The sequence below is a fragment of the Mobula hypostoma genome, chromosome 4 (assembly GCF_963921235.1).
Source record: "Mobula hypostoma chromosome 4, sMobHyp1.1, whole genome shotgun sequence".
Classification (NCBI taxonomy): domain Eukaryota; kingdom Metazoa; phylum Chordata; class Chondrichthyes; order Myliobatiformes; family Myliobatidae; genus Mobula; species Mobula hypostoma.
Window position 1 is genome coordinate 135691981 of NC_086100.1, and position 21822 is coordinate 135713802.

At 39.2% G+C, this 21822-nt stretch overlaps 1 protein-coding gene across 9 annotated transcripts in view; it reads left to right on the forward strand.

The window, feature by feature from the left end:
- Nucleotides 1–1199: 1199 nt before the first annotated feature.
- The window catches only part of intu (inturned planar cell polarity protein), a 117862-nt gene continuing 97239 nt past the window's right edge, over nucleotides 1200–21822 (forward strand). For 6 of the 9 annotated variants that reach the window (XM_063046547.1, XM_063046554.1, XM_063046555.1 and 3 more), the window contains exon 1: nucleotides 21325–21524. In XM_063046547.1, the coding sequence (XP_062902617.1) occupies nucleotides 21379–21524 (146 nt within the window). In that variant the 5' untranslated portion in view covers nucleotides 21325–21378. Of the gene's footprint in view, nucleotides 3360–10921; nucleotides 11461–21324; nucleotides 21525–21822 lie in introns of those variants that run through there. The other 3 variants (XM_063046548.1, XM_063046550.1, XM_063046549.1) reach the window with 3 other exon arrangements.

Genomic DNA, 21822 nt, shown 5'->3' on the forward strand with positions numbered 1-21822 from the left:
AGGAAATCTGCAGAAATCCTAAGCAATTACGTTGCATCAGTCATTGTGGAAATCACTAAAAAATCCCCAAAACTAAAGATAATCAGGGGTCTATAGGAAAAGAAAAACTTAAAGCAATCCCTATCATTAAAATAAATGCAAAGTAATGGAGCTAAAGGCTAATAAGACCCTTCATTGTCTGCATCTAAGGTTTTAAAGGAAGTGGGTACAGAGATAGTTGATGTACTGTTTATAATCTACCAAACTCCCTAGAGGATCGAAAAACATCAAACACAGCCATCCATTCACGAAGAGAGAGAGAAAGCAGAAAACTATTGTGCTGATAGCATAACAATTGCTATTGGGAAATTGTTGAAATCCATTATCAAGAAGGTAATAGCAGAACATTTAGAAAATAAGACAGTCAAGCAGAGTCAGCATGTTTTCATTGAAGGGAAATCGTGTTTGACAAGTTTGTAAGAGCACTTTGGCTTTGTTACAAACGGCAAAGGGAGAAACTATAAAGATGTAGTATATTTGAATTTTCAGAAGCTACTTCATAAGGTAACTCATGACAAAGAAAGGTTACAGTGCAAGTGTACAGGGGATTCTGGGTAATAATTAGTGTGGATAGAGACCCAGGAAAACCAAGAAAGCGACCTTTAATAAAACCCGTTTGGTCTTCCGAAATAATAGAAGGAAGTACTTTTTCTAGTCTATTGGCTAATAACTTAGAAAAAAACTTTAGAATCAACATTTAATAAAGATATTGGTCTATAAGATGCACATTGAGCAGGGTCTTTATCCTTCTTTAGTATTAAAGAAATTGATGCTCTATTAAAAGATTCCGGAAGTTTACCAAGTTTCAAAGAAGCCTCAAAAACCTTATAGAGCCAAGGAATCAATAAAGAAGCAAAACATTTATAAAATTCAACGGTAAACCCATCAGGGCCAGGAGCTTTCCCCAGATTCATAGAAAAAATAACATTCTTAATCTCATCCATTGTAATGGAAGTATCTAATAAAGAAGACATATCCTGTGAAATCAGAGGGAAGTCTAACTTATCTAAAAAATCATTCATATATTTAGAATCTCGAGGAGACTCTGATTGGTATAAAGAAGAATAAAAATCACAAAAGGTTTGATTAATCCCCACATGATCCAATATCAATCGATCATTTTGGTTATAAATCTGATTGATTTGAGATTTAACATAATTAGATTTCAATTGATTAGCCAGCAGCTTGCCAATTTTATCACTGTGAACATAAAAATCACTTCTTGTTTTCTTTAATTGGTTTACAATCGAGGACGAGAGTAGTAAACTGTGTTCCATTTGAAGTTCAGTTCTTTGTTTGTATAGCTCCTCAGAAGGAGCCATAACATATTTCTTATCAATTTCTTTAATCTTGACCACAATTACCATCTCCTCCTGCTTCTGTTTCTTCCTCAAAGCAACGGAATACGAAATAATCTGACCCCGAATATAGGCTTTAAAAGTGTCCCAAAGAGTGTTAACCGAAATATCTTCTGTATGGTTAATTGTAAAAAAAAGCTCAATCTGTTCATTCATAAAATTAACAAAGTCCGAGTCCTGAAGCAACAGCGAATTAAAACGCCATTATCTATTGTTTGGTATATTGGCCATAATTTTAATAGAAAGCTTAAGTGGAGCATGATCCGAAATGGTTATAGAATCATAATCACATTTAATCACTGAAGGAATGAGACGAGAATCAATGAAAAAATAATCAATTCTTGAATAGGAATGATGAACATGTGAAAAGAAGGAAAAATCTTTTTCCTGAGGATGCAGAAAACGCCAAATGTCCGTCGACCCAGAATCAGAAAGGAAAAAGTTAATCAAATTTGCAGATTTATTAGGTAAAGTCCGTAAAGGAGCCGAACGGTCCAAAGCTGGAGATAAACAGGTATTAAGATCTCCGCCCCAAATCAATGAAAACTCGTTCAAATTCGGAAACTGATCAAACAATGATTTATAAAATTCCGGACAATCCATATTAGGAGCATAAACATTAACCAAAACTACTTTTTTATTAAATAATAAACCACTAACCAATAAAAATCTACCATTCGGATCAGAGATAATATCCTGTTGTATAAAAGTAACTGAGGAGTCTATAAAAATAGAGACGCCTCGAATCTTAGCATTGGAGTTCGAATGAAATTGTTGTCCCTTCCAAAATTTGAAAAAACGTAGTCTGTCCCCCCTCCGTACATGGGTCTCTTGTAAAAATAAAATTTGTGCTTTAAGTCTCCGGAACACTTTAAAAACTTTTTTCCTTTTAATAGGATGATTAAGACCATTAGTATTCCAGGAGACAAAATTAATAATAGACTCCATAAATCCTAAAGTCAACCCATAACAAGGAGGATTGACAATAGGCGCGACCCACAGACCCGGAGAGGAAACAGAACATACAAAAGATACCGGGGAAAAGGACGTAACCAATACTTCAATAATGTATATAGCCCAAAGAGAAACAAACTAAAACGTGAAGCCCCTCCCACCACCCCCCACCCCAGGACCCCAAGGCGAAATCTAAAGCAGACCCGCCAGAAAGAAGCAAGCGCTAAAACTACCCCCATGACTTCCGGTATACGCTCCCTAAAAAAAAGGTATAAATATGAAAAGGATCAGCTAATTGTAAAACAGTAAAAAAAATAAGTAAAAAAAAGTTAGCTCAATTAAAATACACACAGAACAGAACAAAAGCCGGAAAGTATATATTAAAAAAAACCACAATAAACCTCAAACTCATGAATAGACACAGCAACAAAAAAAATAGGATTATTAACATAAAATGATTATAAAAAGCAAAACAGAATAAAATTTTTAAAAAAACTACAAAATTTAAGGCCGCACAGGAAATACGTAAGATGACAAAAGGGAAGTAACCACCCAGAATCCCCTGGGAAAAGAAAGAAATGACGCAGTTAAAAAGAAAGTTTAGCAGCCATATTAAGAAATCAAAAGTAAACTTTTCTGCCCAAATAGGGCACAGAAAAGTTAAAACCAACCAATTCACAGCCTCCGATCAACGGAGAAAATTAAAAAAAGGCAATTAAGATGTTGAAGATGAAAGTTGATCCAGATAACTCTGGGCATCCGATGGAGAATCAAAAAAACGAAGAGCTCCATCTAACATGCGAATCCTTAGACGTGCAGGGTACAGCAGCGCTGGTCTTAAATCCATCTTATAGAATTCCGACATCACGGATCTGTAACGGACCCATTGGTCCCAGATTGGTTTACTGAAATCTTCCACGAATCGGAACTTAAGATCCGAAAAATCAATGAAACTTTTAGATCGAGCGAATCGAAACAGTCTCTCCTTGTCTTGAAAGTAATGAAAACGTAAGATAACATGCCTAGGTCTATCTGACCTAGACGAGTATGATGGGATTCTGTGAACACGATCCAGTAGCGGTGGTTGGTCAGGAAATACAGTAGGGAATGCATCTTTTAAAAGTTGGGAGAAATATTTCATAGGGTTGTTAGCTTCCACGGCTTCCCTGACGCCAATCATTCGTAAATTCTGCCGTCGCATTCTAGATTCCAAGTCAGAGTTTTTAAAAGTCAAAAAGTCAAGTTTCTTCTTCATTACATTAATTGTTTCTTCGACTTTCCCCATCTTAAGCTCACTTTGTTGCGCGGATTTTTGAAGACCAGATATAGCCGACTGATGTTCCGCAATACATGTTACTCTTTTTATAATATTCGTACATTGTTAAATATCGTTTATACTCCCTCACAAAATGTTCCTGAGTGTGTTATTTCTTTAGATGCCGAGAAAGCTTTTGATAGAGTAGAATGGCCTTATTTATTTAAGGTGCTTGAAATGTTTAATTTTAGCTTGAAATTTATATCCTGGATTAAACTGTTATATTACTCCCCTGTAGCCTCGGTTCGTACTAACTCCTTAAACTCACCTTTTTTTCCTCTCTTTCGTGGTACTCGACAAGGCTGTCCTCTTAGTCCCCTATTATTTGATATTGCATTAGAACCTCTTGCAATTGCTATTCGAGAATCTTTAAATATTACTGGGATAACTCGGAGATTAAAGTCCCATAAATTATCACTCTATGCTGATGATTTACTTTTATATATTTCTAATCCTGAGAGATCCATTCCTGCTGTTTTAGAGTTATTAGCACAATTTGGTCTTTTCTCAGGTTATAAATTAAATCTTAGTAAGAGTGAACTTTTTCCGATTAATAAACATCTTCCCTTATATTATAAATTTCCATTTAAATTGATTAATAATTACTTTTCATATCTTGGGATTAAAATTACTTGTAAACATAAAGATTTATTTAAGACTAACTTTTTACCATTAATAGACCATATTACTCAACTTTCATCTAAATGGTTTCCCTTATATTTAACTTTGATTGGTCGTATTAATGCAGTTAAGATGTTTTTTTTGCCAAAATTTTTATATGTGTTTCAGGCATTACCAATTTTCGTTCCTAAATCTTTTTTTGATAAAGTTGACTCTAAAATTTCTTCATTTATTTGGCAGAACAAGAATCCGAGACTGGGTAAAATACATTTACAGAAAGCTAAGAGAGATGGAGGTTTAGCATTACCTAACTTTAGATTTTATTATTGGGCTATTAATATTCGACATATGAAATTTTGGTTACTTGACCGGGACATACTATTTATTCCTAAATGGGTAGCATTGGAATTACAATCTGTTCAGGGTTATACACTTGGTTCTATTTTAGGTTCCTCTCTTCCTTTTGATTCGAAACGTCTTAAGCAGGTCTCTAACCCGATAGTTAAATATGCTTTGCGCATTTGGTTTCAATTCAGAAAATTTTTTGATCTTAATCAATTCGGGTTAGCGATTCCTATTTTAGGTAACATATTTTTTCCTCCCTCTTTTACGGATCGCGCTTTTCAAACTTGGAAGACTAAGGGTATTTTACGGTTTTTGGATTTATTTTTAGATGGTTCCCTTATGTCTTTTGAACAATTATCTAATAAATATAACTTATCAAGAATACATTTTTTTAGATATTTACAAGTTAGAAATTTCCTAAGTACTATACTTACTTCCTTTCCAATGCTTCCTCCTATATATATTTTAGATTCGATAATTAACCTTAATCCATGTCAGAAAGGTGCATCGGCTATGATTTATAATATTATTATGAAACTTAGGAAAGCTCCATTTGATAAGATTAGGGTAGATTGGGAACAGGAATTGGGGCTTACCATTTCTGTGGATGATTGGGGGCAGATTTTACAATTAGTTAATACTTCCTCTATTTGTGCTAAACATTCCCTAATTCAATTTAAAGTGGTTCATAGAGCACATATGTCCAAAGATAAGTTAGCGCGTTTTTACTCGCATATTAATCCTTTCTGTGATAGATGTTCGGGGCAGATAGCCTCTTTAACTCATATGTTTTGGTCTTGCCCTACTTTGGAAACTTTTTGGAGAGATATTTTCAATATTATTTCTAAGGTATTAAATATAGATATCTCTCCTCACCCTATTACTGCTATCTTTGGACTACCTAAAATTTCTAGTAATCTTTCCCCTTCAGCCCGTAGAATGATTGCATTTCTTACTTTAATGGCGAAAAGATGTATTTTACAACATTGGAAAGAGCTTAATGCTCCAACTACCTTTTTTTGGTTTTCTCAGACGATTTTATGTTTGAATCTGGAGAAAATTAGAAGTAACCTTTATGATTCTTCATTTAAATTTGAACAGATTTGGGGACCTTTTATTCGATATTTTCATTTAATGTAATATTTACCCTTCTTGTTTTTTCTTCACTGTTTTAATGGAGGTCGGGATTGAGGACGTGATTTTAAGTTTAACTCTGTTTGGTTTCAAGTTAGCCCATTGCTTTGCTTTGCTTTTAGTTAGTTGCACGGTGGGTTTTTTTTTTGGGGTTTTTTTTTTTCTTTTTTTTTCCATTGATATATATAAAATTTAGTATACTATTATGTTATCTTGGTTTCTTATGCTTAAATTACATTGTTTGTAGTATTTTCTTTTTGGTATTGTTATCTTTTGGAATTTTATTATACTTTAACATTGTATTAATGTTTATATGGCTTACCTTTTTTGTATACTTACTCAATAAAAAGATTTAAAAAGAAAGAAAGGAAAACCAAGAAAGCAGTGTTAGAATACATGGGTATGTTCAAATTGATAATCGGTATCCAGTGGGGTGTCACTGCTAGAATTTTAACTTCTTACAATGTATTTTAATAATTTGGATTAGCCAATAGTTTGGCTATACACAATTGTAGCCAAATTTGCTGAAGATACAAACTTGAGTTACAACTTGTGAGGAGGATCCAAAGAGTCTGGAAAGGGATGTAACTAGTTGAAGTACAAGCTTAATTGTCATTCAACCTTATATGAATAACCCATGAAAGCAGCCAACAAAACAGCATTCATCCAAGGTCAGGGGGCAGAACACAGTTACAACAGTCATCGACAGCACACGGCACACATTGCACATATAAGATAACAGTAAACATACAGTCACACAAAAATATAATATAGCTTAAGTCTCTGAGTGTCATATCTTATAAATTGATGGTGTAGGATGATGTCGTCAGCCTGCAGCAATCAAATCATTGTGCACTACCACAGGTTCAGACGAACACAATCCAGCTTGTATTCCACCGAGCAAACATTGGAGAGCTGCACCGATGGGAGGGGCCAGCGCCCAACCCAGCATGGACTCCGGTGCACCCGCATGCCTCTGCTCTCTCCCATAGTGCCACAGTGCGTCATTCCCCTGGGCGGCTAGAACCAAGGCTATGCTCTCCCACCATCAATGAACCAGTGAACCGGACTTACAGTATTCTACGTTATGAATGTCCAACAGGGTCTTGTGATCACAAGAAAAATGTCCAAGACAATCACTCACTCTGCACACTGCCTCCACACACCAACTCCAAAGACTTCTAACGGACTGGATATATAAGTATTTGGATAGACAGGGACGGATTAGGAATAATCAAATTGGATTTGTGTGTGGTCGGTTCTGCCTAACCAATTTTATAGAGTTTTTCAAGGAAGTTACCAGGAAAGTTAATGAAGGCAAGGCAGTGGACATGGATTTTAGCAAGACCTTTGACAAGGTCGTGCATGGGAGATTGGTCAAGAAAGTTCACTTGCTTGGCATTTGGATGAAATAGTAATCTGGATTAGGCATTGGCTTTGCCAAAGAGTGGTTATAGATCATTGCCTCTGTGACAGGAGGTCTGTGACTTGTGGTGTGCCACAAGGATTAGTGTTGTGTCTGTTGTTGTTTGTCATCTATATGACAAACAGAGAGAGTGGGCAGCTTCGAGTTCCTGGGTGTCAAGATCTCTGAGGATCTAACCTGGTCCCAATATATCGATGTAGTTATAAAGAAGGCAAGACAGCGGCTATACTTTATTAGGAGTTTGAAGAGATTTAGCATGTCAACAAATACACTCAAAAACTTCTATAGTTGTACCGTGGAGAGCATTCTGACAGGCTGCATCACTGTCTGGTATGGAGGGGCTACTGCACAGGACCGAAAGAAGCTACAGAAGATTGTAAATCTAGTCAGCTTCATCTTGAGTACCAGCCTACAAAGTACCCAGGACATCTTTAGGGAGTGGTGTCTCAGAAAGACAGAGTCCATTATTAAGGACCTCCAGCACCCAGGGCATGCCCTTTCTTCAGTGTTACGATCAGGTAGGAGATACAGAAGCCTGAAGGCATACACTCAGCAATTCAGGAACAGCTTCTTCCCTTCCGCCATCCAATTCCTAAATGGACATTGAAGCTTTGGACACTACCTCACTTCTTTTAATATACAGTATTTCTGTTTTTGCACTTTTTAAAATCTATTCAATATATGTAATTGATTTACCTGTTTATTTAATTTATTTTTTCTCTTTGCTAGATTATGTATTGCATTGAACTGCTGCTGCTAGGTTAACAAATTTCATGTCACATGCCAGTGATAATAAACCTGATTCTGATTCTATATCAATGATATGGATGACATGTAGTAAACTGGATCAGCAAATTTGCAGATGACACCAAGCTTGGGGGGGGGGGAGGCATAGTAGATAGCAAGGACGGCTATCAAAGCTTGCAGCAGGATATGAATCAGCTGAAAAATGGCAGATGGAATTTAATGCAGACAAGTGTGAGGTGCTTCACTTTGGGAGGACCAACCAGGGTAAGACTTAGATGGTGAGTGGTAGAGCACCGAGGAGTGTGGTAGAACAGAGGGATTTGGGAGTACAGATCCATAATGGCATCACAGGTAGATAGGATTATAAAGAGAGCTTCAGCTACATTGGCCTTCATAAACCAAATTATTGAGTACAGGAGTTGGCCTGTTAAATAGAAGACATTGGTGACAACTAATTTGGAATATTGTGTGCCATTCCGGTCTCCTACCTACAGGAAAGTTATCATTAATATTGAAGAAGTGTAGAGAAAATTTACAAGGATGTTGCCAGGAGTTGAGGATCTGAGTTATAGGATATAGTTAAATAGAATAGGACTTCATTCCCTTGTGTGTAGGAGAATGAGGGGAGATTTGTTAGAGGTACAGTATACAGAATTATGAGGTGTATAGATAGGGTACATGCAAGAAGGATTTTTTGACTGAGGTTGGGTGAGAATAGAACTAGAGGTCATAGGTTAAAGGTGAAATGTTTAAGGGGAACAGGAGGGGGAACTTCTCTCAGAACATGGTAAGAGTGTGGAATGAGCTGCCGGTGGAAGTGGTAGATTTGATTTCAACACTTAAGAGAAATTTGAATGTATGTATGGATAGGCGGGGTAAGGAGGGCAATGGTCTGAGCACAGGTCAATGGGAATAGGTAGATTAATAGTTCAGCACAGACTAGATGGGGAGAAGGTTCTGTTTCTGTGCTGTAGTGTTCTATGACTCTATTAGAAAATTGGCTGTGCTGGGAATTTCACCATCAAATGCTCAGTACAATATAAAGTTATAAGTCAGGCCACTTGAATTTGTTTTGATAATTTTATGTTAATTCAGGTAATATTTTAACATTCATACATGCTTTATGTCAACTTTTAGGGATAAAAAGGTACAATAAAGGCATTGACACAATGAGTCCCATTGTCATTAGATACACTGAGAAATACATTTTACAGGTGCATGGGTTCTACGATCTAAGGGCTGATAGTGTTAAATTAAATTCATATGTATTCTGGAGGAGCATTAAGAATATTTTTTCAAATGTGAGACAAAACATCATGAATTTAACTGTTAGATTGTCATATGAGGTGGGCGCTGGGAATGGACCCAAATGCCAGACACAGACACTGAAGTACTAGGAACAGGACTAGGTGTGTTAAGCAAGCAAGGGAAGTGGGGAAGAAACGACACTGGACAAGACACAGGCCCTGGACGAGGCTAGGATACAGGGCCTGGGCTAGGACAAGACGAGGAAAGTGAGACCTGGACGAGGAAGTAGGAACTTGGACAAGGACTCCGAGCCAGAGACTGGACAGGGGCTCGGAACCTGGGTTTTGACTCGGGCTCGGACTCCAGATCTAGGCGAGGACAAGACATGGCAAGGCAACAGGACTGGACGTGGCGGCAGGACACGGGACTCCTGGGCAGGACGTGGGACCAGAACTGGATGAGGACACGAAGCTAAGACTTGGATGAGGGAGACAGGAATGCAGAGCCTTGGTGGACGAGGGAGACAGGAACACAGAGCCGGGACCCCTCCTTGGAACCAGGACTCTACACAGAGTCAGGACCCCTCTTAGGGAGCAGGATATAGGGCCAGGACTCATACACAGTACACTGAGAGACAGATCTCCACACAAGGTAGCAGAAAATGGGCAGATCTACCTAGCGAAGGTGTGGACACAGAGATGGTTCCCAACACTAGGTAGCAGCAAACGGCCAGACCTACCTAGCGAAGGCGTGGACACAGATGGTTCCCAACACAAGGTAGCGGCAAACAGCCAGACTTACCTAGCAAAGGTGTGGACACAGAGACAGTTCCCAACACTAAGTAGCAGCAAACAGCCAGACCTACCTAGTGAAGGCATGGACACAGAGACAGTTCCTTATCTAGACACAGCAAGCCTCTGGTCTTGCTCTAGCAGTAGAACTTGATGGCAAGAATAGGTGAGGACACAGGCGAAGGCAGCAGGCAAGGTTTCAAAAGGAAGGGGAAGGGAGGGAACAGTCCAGCAACTGAAGCTGAACCCAGGAGCTATTTATGTAGCCAGCCCAAAATGAGAATCATGTGCTTCAATCTAAGCACCCAACAGAACAAGGGAAAACCAGAAAACCTGGAATAGGGATCGATGGACCGACCCATGAACCGGAATGCGGTTTTCACGGACCGGACAATGACATAGATTGTCCTTAAAGTTAAGCACATTAACTTTATATTTAAAATTGCAATTAATTTTGTGTAATGTTTATGAAAGTAGAAATCATTTTAATTCAGCATGTTTAAATTGATGTTTAATTTTCTTGTTTGTATTAGCTTTACAATATTTTGCAAATTCCAACATGCTAGGTGAATATATTTTACAATTTTTGCATCTGAATTGTTCATTACACGACAGAAATGTAGTCTTCTTAACAGACTCAAAACCACAAGTCTGGATAGAAATGACATAGCAGTCTTGGATGGTGTCCTTTTTTTTTAATAAAAGAGGTGAATGCTGAGGAGATTAACTCCCGAATTGCGTATATTGTTTTTTTTTCCAAATCTTTTGAGGGAATTGGCTTTCAATGTACAGCAAGGAGAAGAGTCATTACGTTAAAGGCGAAAGTTCAGAGATCATACCTCTCCTTCCTACAGCAAATCCCACACGAACGCTGTAGCGGTGGGGGTGGGAGGAGCTAGTTGGGCATTAGGATCTGTGAGGATTAAATATGACGAGTTTTAAAAAGTTGTTGGTGAACCCACCTGCTTCGGTGGAGGCAACAAGTCTAGGGGATTTTTTTTATCCCGCCGTGTCTGACGAGTTTTTTAAAGCTCTGTTTTCAGGGATCAGATCTATATCAGGTTCCATTCTTCAAAGCGAGGATCGAAAGGCGCATTGTCCCGCGATGATTGGCAGCTGAATTCTAACCTCATTCAGACGAGAGCAAGCTTTATTTGCTCGAATAGGTGAAGCAGTCTGGAAATGCTCCTTGACATCCTTTCGAAGGAGGGATAATAGCCCTGCAGTCCTCGGAAGACATGAGGCAATAAAGGCTCGGATCCCAGAAGGAGGTAAAGCTACAAACTCATCAATTTGCATATCTAGCATTTTGCTTGCGCTGCATGCGAAAATAAACAGTCCGACATGACCGCGGGTTGTATGCGCTCGACTGGAACATGAGCTGAAGTGAATAATGTTTAATGTTGGAAAATACGGCATTACGCGACCCGAAAAAAGAAATCTGGATGAGCTGGATTCATTGCAAAGTATACTTGTTCATAGGTGAGTGCCCGATGGACTATAACGGCAGTTTTAAACCTGTTTCGGCTTTCTCGTGGAATGTTACGTCATCTGAGCAAAAGATATGGAGTGAATTTATTTTTGTCGTTAGTCTTGGAATCATTGTTGCATTATAATGATCAGAAAATAAATGATTTGTGAATTTATTATGTTTCAAAATGCGCAGAAATCTTCTTTTAGGCTTAAAATATGTATGGAAACATGGACAGTAAAACCTTACAGCTCATTAAAATTCTCATAGCTCTAGTTGATGGGTTTCATGTGACTGACAGCCTACAATTTGGGTCGCATTTTAAATTCCGCAATAATCTGAAATATATTACTCGTCTCCCAAAGTATGACTATAACAGGATTAATGAAGCTTATTGATTTTAAACAGCTATTAAAATGTACTACTTATTTGGGGTAATCATACAATGAAGATGAAATTCGCGAAATGGGTATATATGCTTGTTTTCTTTAAGTAGTGTTGCATTGTTGCAGTGAGCTTCGCTGCCGGCGCAACTCAGAATTTAATGTAACGGCATTTAGCTGCCTAAGAGTAAAGCCAAGGGTGGAATGACAAAATAGATGGCATAATAAAAATAGAATTAATAGCCAGATGCGGACAAAGAATGATTTGAAATGTTAAATTTGCTGCGTTATGCTTATTCAATAGCACTCGATATTTTCGAGATAAATTTTATACTCAAAACGGTCAACAAAATGATACAGAATTTGTTATCGTCTACTCGAAGAAAGTGTTTGTGTTTAGATATAAACATCATAACTCCAATTAAAACAATTGAGCAATTTAGATTTCGATCACGGCATCTTTATCATGCTGTGCGATATCTAATAAGTGATATTTAGGTATTTTGACTTTTATGGTCTGAACAACTTATCATTTATAAAGCATCTAGTTAAACAATGGTTCCTTAAGGTTGTCATAGCCGGGGGATGTAGTGAGGATAAGATCCCACTACCTATTAAATGCTCCCAATGGCGTGCGTCTCAAATAGGCTCTGACGACCAAGTCCATCCACTGGCGTTCATGTGTAGCTACACTACTAAACTGGGCGGAACCGTTTCTACTGACAGTAGAGGCAAAGGCGGGTTACTGGCGCCTTAAAACCAGTCGCTTCGGGCAGATGGGGCTCGTCAGCCGTGGTTGGCAGCTCATCGAGGAGGCGGAAAACTCTCATTTCAAACTTCTGCTGCCTTCCTGTCTTCCACTCATGGGGAAGGCTTCGGGAGTAAACCCCGAGGAAGAATCCGGAGCTGGATTCCCAAGGGCAGTCCAATGTTGAGTTCAAGGCAGACTGGCATCTCCTACGACGCCGCTGGTGCCAAACTGTATTGGTTTCTGCCATTCCTTTGGCTTGTGTATCACGTAAACAGCTATGGTTTGCGGTCGAACCCCACCAACGGAAGGCCAATCAATTTAAAAAAATTCTGTGTGAGATTTCGAGAGGTCCCATTTGTCCCATTCTTTTTACTTTTTATTGTGCCTTAGAATAGGCACAGAGAGTGATTTGGGCCCTCAAAAGAAATTTTCATACCAGTTTCCCTCAATAAATGTAAAAGCAAGTGGTTACTTGTGATAATCTAGTTTAATCCTTTAATTGAAAATTATTTTGAATATGAACTTGATATGCTGCCAAGCATTATAGAAACTATTATAAATATATATTTTATATATATACTAAATCTATCTCAAAATTAGGATGAATTAGGAACAGAGAAGTGACAATGAATTTAGATGTATAATGTAATCATCTCATTTTCAGAAGTGCATGGATCTTTGGGGTTGTGAATATTGGTGCTTGACTACTTATTTTCCTTAGACCAAACGTTTAATTTCATTCTGCCTTCCTTGGAGTTGGGGGTAAGAATTCTTTAAATTAATATTTAAATCTTTAATCTTGTAATCCCATTTGAATCACGTGCAGCTGTCAGTTTTTACAAATATATTAAAAGGCCATAAAATAATGTTTGGTAGGGAACAACTAAACTCAGGGAAAATTTATCATCTTCTTTAATAAACAATATACATTATTTTATACCAGTATAAGTCCATATACCGTAAAAGACTGTTTTGATGTCCACTTTTTAAAAACTAAATTAAAAGGTCTCTGATTTAGGATGACTTTTCCTTTCCCCCCCATAAATACAGATTCAGATAACAGTAATTATAATAAATTCAGACACTCCTTTCTCACCATACTCCTACAACCATGCTTTGACCTACACACCCTTCTACCTGTCTGTTTTGCATATTTATTAATATTAAAACACTAGAATTCTTGTGTATAAGGTGATTATTTCATCAACTGATTTTGCAGCTCATTGTATCCATTCAAGTCCAAGTAAAATGGAAAGACAAATTAGAAATAAATTGTTTTATTTTAATAATGGATAATGGGGTGAACATGGTGTTTCAAGAAAAATCATACTCCTTGTGTTGATTAACCAGATTTCATAAATAAATTTTGCCTTAGCTTGGCTGTTTCAGCAATTATAATATCATAACCAAGTTTAAGCCCCAGTCTGTGGGATGTTCGTGTTGTCAAACCAGTATTAAAGAGTAAAGTATGTAATTTGGCACTTTTCGGCATTCAGAGCACATTCTGCCATGTCAAATGAAATGAAGTCTTTCTTACTTGCCTGGCCAGATGCAGAATGGATGGCATGGCATGATTTCTGGAAGGAAGTAGTACTTCTCAACCCACATTCCTCTCAAAAAAATTAGCAATAATAATTAACTAGTGTTATGTTTTGTAACTCCAAAACATAAAAACTAATTGAAAGGAAAACAAGAAAGCTAGGAAATTGAGTCTCACTTTTACATAAGGTACACACGTATCATGTTGTAGCCAGATGATTTATGCCATTTATGTACCTTTACAGATAATCAGCAATGCATTATGTAAAGAGCAATGAATGCATAATCAAACAACATATTTACAATATTATTCGAATACTACTGAAATATTAAATACACAACATTCCTCCCTGCTTAGCTATAAACCCCAACTCAAGATAAATTGCATCTCAACATCCACAGCATGGTAAATTTTAAATTGTCCCATTGAAGCCTGAAGGTTTAATTACTGTGGAGGCTTTCTTACTCTTGTGGGATAATGTCTTTCCTGACGAGGAAGGTCACGCTGCTTGGCAGGTGAGTTTTATAGATGTGAAAACAATCTGGTGCCTCTTTTGTGGTGGTTGTAGCAGTTGACTCTGGGACTGCAGAAAGTGGCTCTGACAGCTCTGGAGTTGACTCTGGACACATTTCTTCTTGACATGTTGGCATCTGGAACAGTGTATTGCAAGCTTCTCTCAACAATGTGGATCATAATGTGTGTGTACAGTGTCTAAAGTCACCATTTCCTTTACCTTGTAGAAAGACACCTCACACTGCTTTGTCCTTTGCCATTTCTTTCCAATCTGTTATAATAAATTCAAGGGGTGGAGCAGAGTAGCTAAGTTTGACAGGAACGATGTAATTGACAATGCCTAAAAAGGACCCCAATCTGTCCTTTGGCATTGGTATTCTAGACTGCTTGAATTTCTCAGCAGACTTGTGTAATTCTTGTGTGTTCATGGTGTGACCACAGCAAGTGATGCTTGGTTTAAAGAATTCACACGTGTGGCATTGTGCTCTGAGTCCATAATCTAATCTTTTTAACACTGTCTTGAGATTTTGTCATCTTCACAGGTGACAGTGGTGTCATCCAGACAACACTGAGTACCCGGGCAGCCTTGCAGCACCTGGTCCATAGCTTTATAACAAAGTGCAGGGGCAAATGAAAATCCAAAATTAAGCCTATAATAACAATAAAGCCCTTTGTGAATGTTTATAATTAGAAGCATTTCCATTTCCATTTGCCAGTAGGCTTCAGCTAAGTCCATTTTGCTGTTGTTTTTCTCCAGAGAAGTTTTCAAAGATATCCTCTACCTTGGGCAGAGGGTATTGATCTACTTTCAGTTCTGGGTTGATGGTGACCTTAATATCACCACAGATCCTGGCAGACCACTGACATTGCACATGAGCTCCACTCAACCTTGGAAAGAACTCCTTCAGCCTCCATGTGATCTAGCTCACTGGCTACTTTATCATGGATGGTATAAGGAACCGGATGGGCTTTGTAAAACTTGGGAGTGCCATCTTCATTTAACACTATATTACCCAGGATATATTTGAGTTTTACAATGACATCCTTGAATACTACATTATTAATTTGCTTTCAGCTGACATTGTTGCAGTGAATGTGCCATGCAAATGGTGCATGAATCTCCAATCAAGTTGTAGTTGTCTCAGCTGATCATGGCTCCACAATGCTGGCCCTCCCACTTTTACCAAATGCAAGTTCAATGTGGCTTGTTAGCTGTTGTGTTTCACTGTTAAAAATATCCCTCCCACAGGAGTTATCTTTTCTCCAGTGTAAGTTCTTAGATGGATATCCGTAGGCTTCAGTTCGGTATCTATGAAATGCCATTCAAAGTCCTTTTGTGGAATGACTGAAACAGCCAAGCCGGTGTCCAATTCCATTTTAATTAATTTTCCATTCACTTCTGGTGTAAGCCTTATTGCATGTCTCCTCCACACACACAAAATGCTAGAGGAACTCAGCAGGCCAGGCAGCATCCATGGAAAAGAGTACAGTCGGCATTTCAGGCCAAGACCCTTCAGCAACAATGGAGAAAAAAAAGATGAGGAGCAGATTTTAAAGGTGGGTGGCGTACAAACACAAGGCAATAGGTGAAACTGGGAGGGGGAGGGGTGAAGTAAAGAACTGGGAAGTAGATTGGTGAAAGAGATACAGGACTGGAGAAGTGGGAGTCTGATAGAAGAGGGCAGAAGGCCATGGATGAAAGAAAAGGGGGAAGAGCACCAAAGGGAGGTGATGGGCAGGCAAGAAGATAAGGTGAGAGATGGAAAAGAGGTTGGGGAATGGTGCCATTACCAGAAGTTCGAGAAATTTATGTTCATGCCATCAGGTTGGAAGCTACCCAGATGGAATATAAGATGTTGCTGCCCCAATTCTGACTGTGGCCTCATTGCGACAGTGGTTGGCCACTGGGAGATCCCACTTTTACCATCATGCATCTCAGTTCTTGAAGTTAAAACAGGAAATTCTGGAAACATTCAGCAGATCACACAATGTAGATGGATTAAAAAAGTGCATATACCTGAAGTTTCTTTTCTTTTTTAATATTGTCTTTATTTCATTAAGGTTATCATAGCCAGGGAGGTACTGGGGATAACCTACCCAGATGGAATATAAGGTGTTGTTCCTCCACCCTGAGTGTGGCCTCATTGCAACAGTAGAGGAGGCCATGGACTGGGAATGGGAAGTGGAATTAAAATGGTTAGCTACTGGGGGATCTTGCTTCTTCTGCCAGACTGAGCATAGGTGCTGGCAAAGTGTTCACCCAATCTGTCAGGTCACAGCTTACCTACTGATGTCCACTATAAACCCACGGACTCTTAACGGTTACCTGCGCAAAACCTCTTCCTGTTAATTGCAAAAAGGCTATCTCCTTCTTTCGGTTTCTCTTTCTCCTCTGCATCTGCTCTCAGATTGAGGCTTTTCATTCCAAGATGAAGGAAATGTCCTCCTCCTTCAAAGAAAGGGGCTTCCCTTCCTCCACCATCAACGCTGCCCTCAACCACATCTCTTCCATTTCACGCATGTCTGCTCTCACCCCATCCTCCTGCCACCCCACTAGGGATAGGGTTCCTCTTGTCCTCACCTACCACCCCATCAGCCTTCGTGACCAGCACATAATTCTCCGAAACTTCTGCTACCTCCAATGGGATCCTGCCATCAAGCATATCTTTCCCTCCCCCCCCCCCGCACTTTCCGCAGGGGTTGCTCCCTACGTGACTCCCTTGTCCATTCGTCCCTCCCCATTGATCTCCCACCCGGCACTTATCCTTGCAAGCGGAACAAGTGTTAACACCTGCCCTTATACCTCCTCCCACACTACCATTCACGACCCCAGACAGTCATTTCAGGTGAGGCGACACTTCACCTGTGAATCTGTTGGCATCATATACTGTGTCTGGTGCTCCCAGTGTGGCCTTCTGCATATCGGTGAGACCCGATGTAGATTGGGAGACCGCGTTGCCAAGCACCTACCCTCCGTCCACCAGAAGAAGTGGGATCTCCCAGTGGCCACCCATTTTAATTCCACTTTCCATTCCCATTCCGATATGTCAATACATGGCCTCCTCTACTGTCGTGATGAGGCCACACTCAGGTTGGAGGAACAACTCCTTATATTCCGTCTGGGTAGCCTCCAACCTGATGGCATGACCATTGATTTTTCTAACTTCAGGTGATGACCCCTCACACTCGCTTTCACCGGCCCTCATCCCCTTTTCCCTCTCGCACCTTATCCCCTTGCCTGTCCATTGCATCCCTCTGGTGCTCCTGCCCCCTTTTCTTTCTTCCATGGCCTTCTGTCCTCTCCTATTCAATTCCCCCTTCTCCAGCCCTGTATCTCTTTCACCAATCAACTTCCCAGTTCTTTACTTCATCCCTCCCCTCCCAGTTTCACCTATCACCTTGTGTTTTTTCTCCCCTCCCTCCACATTTTAAATCTACTCCTTATCTCTTTCTCTCCAGTCCTGCTGAAGGGTCTCGGCCCGAAACGTCGACTGGACTCTTTTCCATAGATACCGCCTGGCCTGCTGAGTTCCTCCAGCAGTTTGTGTGTGTTGATTGGATTTCCAGCATCTGCAGTTTTTCCTCTTATTTTTGCTTGTCTTTTGTTAGCTTTCATATTGTACATTTCATAGCTACCTGGTCCTGTGTCACTCTCATCGTTACCAGAATTTTTCATGGAAAGCATCTAGATTAATGCTCTTTTTGACCTTAACTTTTTATCTTTCTCTCTCCCTGTGCAGTCCATTTACTTTTGTCTATTCGGCATGCTCTTTGTATGTGTCCTACTTTATTGCATTTTCTGCAATTTTTGCCTTTAAATCTGCATTGGTAGGTGTATGTGAGCCCCTTCCACAATAGTAATACAATTTGTTCAGCCAGATCAGTTTCTGTCTAGATATTGCAATCTTGTTCACACTTACTTTCCTGATTGCAGCTCAATTACATCTCTGTATGCTGTTTCCATCAGTACAGCTATTTCCACTGCTCTTTTAAATGTAAGTTGTGCTTCAGTTAGGAATTGTTTTTGAAAGCTTTGTTATAAGATTCCATAAAATAAATGATCCCTCAGTATATATTTATCTCATCATTGAATTGACAATGCTCAGACTATCTCTTCAATTCAGCCACGTAAGCTGCAATTGACACCCCTTTCTTCTAATTCTGCTTATGAAATGTAAAGTGCTCTGCAAACAACAGTGATTTTGGTCCTAAATATTCCTGCATTACTTTCATGAAATTAGCAAAGCTGGTTTCAACTGGTTTGGTTGGAGCAATTAAATTTCAAAGCAAACTGTATGCCTTTAAACCCAATGCATTCAGCAAAACTGGCACTTGCTGTTCACTGGCGATTTCATTTGCTTCAATATATTGCTCAATCCATTCCATATACAATACCCAGTTATCTGTTGTGTAATCAAATGCACCAATCTTTCTGATGTAGCCAGCCATTTCTGCTCCTTTTTTATAATTATTATCACCTGGTACTCACTGTGAATTTTTCAGTTTTCTGCCTTTTTTTTAAAACTTGACTGTGTCTGTCCCTTCAAAAGAAGCACATGCAGTGTTGCTTTTTACTTGACCATTTCTCGCTGCACTTGTTTATTAATTCAGAAGTCTTGCAGTGATTCATAGATTGGTAGTCATCTCTGGTTAATATCCCCACTGTTATGTTTTGTAACCCCAAAACACAAAAACTAACTGAAAGGAAAAAAAAGAGCCAGTAATATGAGTCTAACTTCATCTTTACTTTTAAGCGAGGCCCGCATGTATCACGTGGTGGCATGATGATGTATGCCATTTACATACTTTTACAGGTAACCCACCATGCATTATGTAAACAACAAAGAATGCTTAATCAAATAACATTTACAATATTACTGAAATACTACTGAAATATTAAATACACAACAATTGGTTCTTTGACTTTGTTCATTGCTTATGGGATTCAGTTGGCATACATTCGTATTGCCTAATTTCTACATGACAGTAGAGACTGGAGTTCAAAAGTGATGTAACTTCAAAATATCCTGAGGTTGTAAAGTTATTTTAAATTAAAACATATTACAATATAGCACACTACAGGCCTTTCGACCCACGATGTTGTACCAACCTTATAACCTACCCTAAGATCAATCTAACCATTCTCTCTCACATGACCCTCCACTTTTCTTTCATGTATGTGCCTATCTAAGAGTTTCTTCAATGTCTCTATTACTCCAGATCAGAAATATATTACAACCTCCTTGGGACTCCAGAACTAGGAGCCTCTTAAATGTATCTGCCTCTACCACCACCCCTTCAGTGGGTTTCATGCACCAACAACTTTCTGTGTTAAAAAAAAAGTACTTTTGATATCCCCACCAAGATTTTCTTCCAATCACCTTAAAGTTATTGTCCCTCATATTAGTCATTTCCTCCCTGGGAAAAATTCTCTGGCTGTCTATTTGATCTATGCATTTTATCATCTTGTACACCTCTATCAAGTCACCTCTCGTCCTCCGTCACTCCAAAGAGAAAAGCCCTGGCTTGTTCAACCTTTCCTCATAAGACATGCTCTTCAATCTGAGCAACATCTGGATGATTATTAAAATTGTTTTCCTCTGGCTCAGACAATCAACATTTTTGCATAAAAGCCAGTAAATAAGATTTAAAATTGGCATGATTGATATGACATTCTTTGAGGTATGATGTTCCACTGTGGGATCAACATAGTAATTCTTAGCAACCACATCACTGAGGATAAATAAGTTCTATTATTTTTGAACCATAATGTCTCTGCTGTCTCTTGGAAAGCGAAAGTTGGCTCACTCTGGCAGTAAGCCACATTGATCCCATTCTTTCCATTGGGGATCAGTTGTTTGCTTAATGCACATACTTTTATCACGTGCATTTAAAAATGTATGATACCTTAAAAATACTTCAACGTTGCTGTAAAAAAAACCAAAATACATTTTATCCCTAATGATCAAACATTCGTATTAATGTTGAAACAAGGATACCAGTGTTGTCGCCTCTAGGATCCAGCAAAGATGGCTTTCTTAGACGGTGCCTCACGGAAACCCGGAAAACTTCAGCCGAGTGGAGCCGCAGCATGTCCTAAAGTCTGCACAAATTGCATTTTCTTGGCTTCTGTATTAGAAGGGATCTAAAAGTTAATTAACCACAAACATATGACGTTATTGAATTTGAAACTGTCCATGCTCCCAAGTAAAAAAGAAACGGTCTACAAACGACTGTAGGCCGAATCCAAAATAACCTCGATCTAAGTAAGAGACGGTGAATAGAAAGAGTGGAGAGGGTCTAGCAACCTACCGATATCTATCTTCAGCACTAGACCACCTCCCTGCAAATGGCTATGTGAATGCATTATAAAGACGTTACATGATCTAATTTTAACTGTTTTAATTCTGACAGATTTTATATGCTTTTTACGGTCAACAAACCCAAAGCCGATGCAAAATACGAGACCTGAATATTAATATTATCTATTGCAATGCCTAACAAGTGTCTTCATATTTTAAAAATGTTTCGCTAGACAACTTCTTTTTATTTTCAAACTAATAGCTAGAGTATTGTTTACATAAACAGCCTTCGATGTTTGAGCTTCCTTCGTTTCTATGGTTATTGGACAGCAGCCAGTCACAGTGAGCGGACCGATCACGTGATGGACAGGCCCCCGGATGCAAGCCGCGGGTGACGGGAGAGTTTTGTGAGGGGGAAAGCCTTTACACAAGATGAGGTGATGTCTTCTCGGGCGGCGGCGGCGGGCTGTCAGGAGCGCAGTTATGAGATTGCTTACACCCCGGAGGATGGGAGTTGGGAGAGTGAGAGTGAGACGGGGTCATCGTCGTCCGCTGCGCGGCCGGATTTCGACTCCTGCTCATCGGAGTAAGTGTTCGCGGGCCCGGGTTCTATCGAGGCCTGTAGTGACCGCTGGCCGTGGTGGTTGTCCGCAGCAATGTCTGTTCGCATTTGAGGCAGACTTCTCGGGGAAAAAAATCTATTAGTAATCCTCAGCTTACACGTGCAAATGCTAAATAGTTTATTATTTTCTCTTGGCTGTAGTTTGTCGTTGTAAAAAGTTGAAGGACTGCTCCGACATCTGCTTGAAATGTATTTGATACTGGTATTGTTCAGTCATTCAACGGTGCAACTCCTAAACATTCTTGTGTTGCAACCACATTAA